General features: G+C 40.2%; 1 protein-coding gene and 1 non-coding gene across 2 annotated transcripts in view; both read right to left on the bottom strand.

The window, feature by feature from the left end:
* The window catches only part of LOC121358123 (ubiquitin-associated protein 2-like), a gene marked incomplete at its 3' end in the record, with an annotated part of 71,161 nt that extends 66,561 nt beyond the window's left edge, over window positions 1-4,600 (bottom strand). The window contains 4 exon segments of the mRNA XM_041476052.1: window positions 107-146; window positions 1,331-1,538; window positions 3,287-3,459; window positions 4,546-4,600. Coding sequence (XP_041331986.1) covers window positions 107-146; window positions 1,331-1,538; window positions 3,287-3,438 — 400 coding nt within the window.
* LOC121358124 lies at window positions 3,765-3,848 on the bottom strand. Its single transcript, XR_005955835.1, has one exon. It is a non-coding gene; the product is annotated as a small nucleolar RNA SNORD121A (small nucleolar RNA).
* Window positions 4,601-6,000: the final 1,400 nt, after the last annotated feature.

Below are 6,000 nucleotides of genomic sequence, written 5' to 3' on the forward strand. Positions count from 1 at the left end.
AAATAGTCAGTGAGAACAACCAGACATCACTGCTACAGTTGTGCACACAACAAGTAGTAAGGAAGGATCAGAAAGTCCTCTGCACAACCAAGCTTTTTAAACTTACTGTCAAGAGTTGCCTGTGTTCTAACAGTGCTGTGCCCGTTCTGTAAACAAAGAAGAAATGGATAAATAATCAAATAGGAATATTAAATTTTCAGACCAAACCACACACAGAACATGCTTCATGCAAAATTCTATATTCATTCTAAATTGAAAGACCAAAAAGACAGAAAATTAACTTTTTTGTAGCCTTTAACAAAACCACATAATAAAGTTGTCTCGAGTGTGAGGTGTACTGAACATACAGAATCCCATATACTGCCCATAATACACCCATTAGCTGGAGACCATCCCATCTACTGTATATAACATAAACTTCAGGTTCACACTGATATGAAAGAAAGAATTGCTATAACATATAGGAAATGGTTGTGTTTCTGATCTAATGCAACTCACAATTTTAACTATCCAAGTTACACAGAGACGCCAGTTTTTTTTTCCACTGAAAGATAAGACTTGAGAGGCACCAGTTGTTTTTTGGATAACGCTGGAGGTACAGAAGTGGATAGCCTATGCTTGATCCTCACCAGTAAATACGAGCTAGTGCAGAAGACAAGTGTGACTGAGCCATTATATAACAAAGGCCAGGAGTAAATAAACTTACAAACTATCACAAGTTCCTTAAATATTTGATAAAATAAATTCTCTTAAAACAAACCTACATTTCATATACAAATAGAGTAGGTATTTTTGAACATCTCCTGAGACTCTCTCTGTCCTAGATTAGATCTCTCCTTATGCTTTTTAAAATAAAAGATGAAACTAATTCCAACTGCAGTTTAAATCCAACAAAAGAGTAATGTTGGAAGGGCCACAAACAGTTTGGGATTCATTTTCTAGGTGCCATATTAATTTAATAAATAATATAACTTTGGATAGAAATGGTCAAGTTATGGCAAAATACCATTACTGATATTTACATACAGTAATAGTTCCTTTTTAAAAAACTAAGCTTCAGGGAAGGAAACTCAACTAGAATGTTAAGTGTTACTAAGAATAAAGGTCAAACAGCAATTTAAGATGTCAAAATCCATAAAAGCAGAGGCTCTTATATCCCATATACAAAAAATGGCTACAAAATAGGAAAAGAAAAAACAACAGAATGGACTTTGGGAATCAAAAATACCACTTGGCTTGGTTAAAATATTAACATATTTGGGTAATACAAGTCTAACACCGATAAGAATATTTCCCTTTATTCAAAGTCTTATTTCAGAATTTCACTCACTGTAACTGCAACAGAGGTTGGTTCAGATGGAGCCATGGAGCTTTCGTACACTATCCTACTAAGAACAGAAGTCTGCTCATAGGAGGAAGTTGTTACTGGGCTAGTGATCTGGGATGAGCAGGTCAGACTGGAAGAGCTGGTGGCAGAGGTTGTGTAGGTAGACTCCTGTACTGTATTGGATATTGGCAGAGAGGTATTCAAAGGATCACTGGAAAAAGTAAAAATTATTTCTCAACATGGCAAACTACATCTCAAATACCTTTGTGAAAATATCAGCTCCTATATAGTTATCTAGAACTACCTTAAACATGGAGTCAAATATACATTATTTATACTAAAAAATCTAATAATGAGAAAAAAATATATAATTTTACTTTGGTCCCCAGTAATCACTGCTTCAAAACCATCTGCTGCACTAAGCACCATTCATCTTCCTCTTGCCAGCCCAACCAAAACAAGAGTTTACACACAAGCACTTTTTTTTGGTCATGTTATTTTCACCTTCTCAAAGGATATATTAATGAACATAAACTCTTTTTTAAACAAGTAGATCCATAAAGTCTGGTATATGATGGGAAACACAGTCTCTTTTAACAACAGAATTCTGTCATTAAAGAGGAAGTTGAACAGAACTATGCAAAGAGGAAAAATACTTTAAAATATGCAGGATTGTTTTACTTTCTGAACAGCTTTTTTTTTTTTTTAGTTTACAGAACTAGAAATTAATGTGAAAGTTTATTTTTAATAATATTTCTGATTTAACTTTGGGAAACTTCTTACTGAAGCTAATTTTTGAATGAATAAGGAAGAAAAAAAGGGTTACAAGTATGTTGGCATTTATCATCATTTATCATTGGCCATTTTAGCATTTTAGTAAGAGGTTCTGCATAATGAAAGACTGGCTTTTTTTCTCATCCCATAGAAGCATCAGATTTCTAATCTGATGCCAATGTACTAATACACATATATGGTACAAAGGTCATCTCTCCTGGACCAAAAAGGAGAAAAAAATTGTGTTGTGAGGAACAAACCCTCAAACAAATTTGAAAATCAGGAAAACTAAACATAAAATAGCAATTTTATAAAAGGTAGCTTAATTATAAGGTTATATACATTCATGTCATCTCCAGCTTCATACTGACCTATCCAGGGAGATTTTGATTGTAATTAGGAAATAAATTTCTGTTTTAAGATGTCATCCACAGAAAACACTTCACAGAATCAATTAGGTTGAAAAATACCTCTGAGATCATTGAGTCCAACCTATAACCAAATACCACCTTGTCAAACAGACCTCGGCACTAAGTGCCACATCCAGTCTTTCCTTAAACACCTGCAGGGACAGTGACTCTACCACCATCTGGGGCAGCCCATTACAATGTCTAATCACCCTTTCTGGGAAGAAATTCCTCCTAATGTCCAACCTGAACCTCCCCTGTCACAGCTTAAGACTGTGTCCTCTTGTCCTGTCCCTTGTTCCCTGGAAGCAGAGCCCAACCCCCACCTGGCTGCACTCTCCTGTCAGGGAGTTGTAGAGAGTGAGAAGGTCCCCCCTGAGCCTCCTTTTCTCCAGGCTAAGCATCCCCAGCTCCCTCAGCTGCTCCTCATAGGACATGCACTCCAGACCCTTCACCAGTTTTGTTGCCCTTCTCTGGACTCACTCCAGCACCTCAATGTCCTTCCTGAATTGAGGGGCCCAGAACTGGACACAGGACTCAAGGTGTGACCTTACCAGTGCCAAGTACAGGGGAAGAATAATTTCCCTGGCCCTGCTGGCCACACTATTGCTGATACAGGCCAGGATGCCATTGACCTTCTTGGCCACCTGGGCACATGTTCAGCTTATATGTCATCATATTTCTCCCTCTCATTACATGGCAATTGTGCCTTGACGTTTTTGGCACAAACTTGACCCCTTAAAGAAAACATGAAAGAATGCAGGAGGGAAAGTCATACTTGACAGATTTTGAGTACAAGCTATTGTTGGTTGCCTGGCTGGTATTCTCACTGCTTGAAGTTGATCCAAATTCTATGAGCGTAGGCTCTGATCCAAACTCCAAAGCTCCAAACTGAACATTTAATCCTGTCACATCTGCTGATCCAGGCATCTCCACTGCTGAGGCAGGAATCTTAAAGGAAGAAAAAACCCAACATAATTCCTTTTCATGCACTATCTGTATTAAAGATATAAGTAACTGACAGTCTTGTCCCTTAACTACAGGCTTCTTAAGTTACTGCCTCAGCCTTTGCTGCTAACTAGATCTGCGACAACCCCCCACTTTACATAAATTAACTACATTATTGTAACCTGAAATTAATTCATTGATTCTGTGCCCTGATCTGGAGCTGAAAGAGTAAGCCATACTATTCTACAATATCAGTGTCATCTGTGATCATCCCCCTCAGCCAATATTCATCTTGTGGCTACTAAGTCAATCAAAAAATCACATAGTAACAGTCATTTTCCACACAGAACAATTAGATATATGCTTGGAAAAGACATCACTGTATTTTGAACCTAAAAACTATTCAGCTTTGAATTTCCTGCTTTATAAACAAAAAACAGACCATGGTCTTTGCTCTCCTTCTTTCTAGAAACTTATATATAGAATCATTTAGGTTGGAAAAGACCCTTAAGATCAAGTCCTACCATTAATCTAAGTCCACAACTAAACAATGTCTCTAAGCACCATATCTACATGTTTTTTAAATACCTCCAAGGATGGTGACTCCACCACCTTCCTGGGCAGCCTGTTCCAATGTTTGACAACCCTTTCTGTAAAGAAATTTTTCCTAATATCCTATCTAAACCTCCCTGGGCGCAACTTGCAGCCATTTCCTCTTGTCAACTGTTACCTGGAAGAAGAGATCAACCCCCACCTGGCTCCATCCTCCTGTCAGTTGTAGAGAGGGAGAAGGTCCCCCCTGAGCCTCCTTTCCTCCAGGCTAAGCCCCCCCAGTTCCCTCAGCTGCTCCTCACAGGACTTGTGCTCCAGCCCCTTCACCAGCTTCATTACCCTTCTCTGGACTTGCTTCAGAACCTCAATATCCTTCCTGAATTGAGGGGCCCAGAACTAGACACAGGACTCGAGGTGTGGCCTCACCAGTGCCAAGTACAGAGAGAAAATTGCTTCCCTGATCCTGCTGGCCATACTATTGCTGACACAAGCTTTTGTTTGCTTATATGTTTACTATGAACAAACTCAATTACCCACCTTGGATGCTGGAGTTATCCTCCGTTTTGGTGGTTTTATCTGCTTCTGCTGGATTTGGTGGAGTTGTAGAGAGGGAGAAGGTCCCCCCTGAGCCTCCTTTCCTCCAGGCTAAGCCCCCCCAGTTCCCTCAGCTGCTCCTCACAGGACTTGTGCTCCAGCCCCTTCACCAGCTTCATTACCCTTCTCTGGACTTGCTTCAGAACCTCAATATCCTTCCTGAATTGAGGGGCCCAGAACTAGACACAGGACTCGAGGTGTGGCCTCACCAGTGCCAAGTACAGAGAGAAAATTGCTTCCCTGATCCTGCTGGCCATACTATTGCTGACACAAGCTTTTGTTTGCTTATATGTTTACTATGAACAAACTCAATTACCCACCTTGGATGCTGGAGTTATCCTCCGTTTTGGTGGTTTTATCTGCTTCTGCTGGATTTGGTGGGCAGTCACTTCCTGGTTATCCATAGATATAGTGGGGAGCTGTAACATTTTGCTAACAGCAGTAGAGGTGTCTACTGGTAATGGCTCGTGGAGTTTTACCTGGGAGAAGGACTCCAGCCCAGGAGGAGGAACAGGGGCTGTCTGTGTTTGTTGTTGCTGTCGCTGGGTCAGATGGATTAGAACTGGAGATGGTTGAGGCTGCGATTTCAAGTCTGGTCAGTGTTGGGAAAAAGAAACATCAAAATTAAAGTATTGAACTCTGCTCTTCATGCTTCTACCCTTTATGAAAGAATCTGGGTGACCTGACACACTGGACAGCTATGATTTTATAGAGTGTGCAAGTCTCTTTCAGACATCACACAAGTTTCATACTGAACATTACCACTGTAATAATAAAGCTAACACTTGATATTCACTACTTTAAATAAACAGTTGTGGGCAAGCATTATTTAGAATCATTGAAATGTTTAGGTTGGAAAAAACCTCTAAGATCGAGTCCTACAAATAACCCAGCACTGCCAAATCCAACACTAAACCATGTCCCTAAGCACCACATCTATACAGCTTTTAAAATACCTCCAAGGATGGTGACTCCACCACTTCCCTGGACAGCTTGATAACACTGTCCATGAAATAATTTTCCCTAATATCCAATCTAAACTTTCCCTAGCACAACTTAAAGCTGTTTCTTCTTGTCTTGTCACATGTTACCTGGGAGAAGAAACTGATCCACATGTTGCTACAACCTCCTTTCAGTTAGCTGTGGAGAGCAATAAGGTCCCCCCGAGCCTCCTTTTCTCCAGATTAAACACCTCAAGCTCCCTCAACTGCTCTTCATAGGACTTCTTCATTGCCCTTCTCTGGACACACTCCACCACCTCAATATCTTTCTTGTAGTGAGAGTCCAAAAATTCAACACAGGATTCAAGGTGTGGCCTCACCAGTGCCCAGTACAGGGAAATGATCACTACCCTGGTCCTGCTAGCCACACTATTGCTGATACAGGCCAGAATGCCTG

Source organism: Pyrgilauda ruficollis, unplaced genomic scaffold (genome assembly GCF_017590135.1).
Source record: "Pyrgilauda ruficollis isolate IOZ18807 unplaced genomic scaffold, ASM1759013v1 scaffold372, whole genome shotgun sequence".
Classification (NCBI taxonomy): domain Eukaryota; kingdom Metazoa; phylum Chordata; class Aves; order Passeriformes; family Passeridae; genus Pyrgilauda; species Pyrgilauda ruficollis.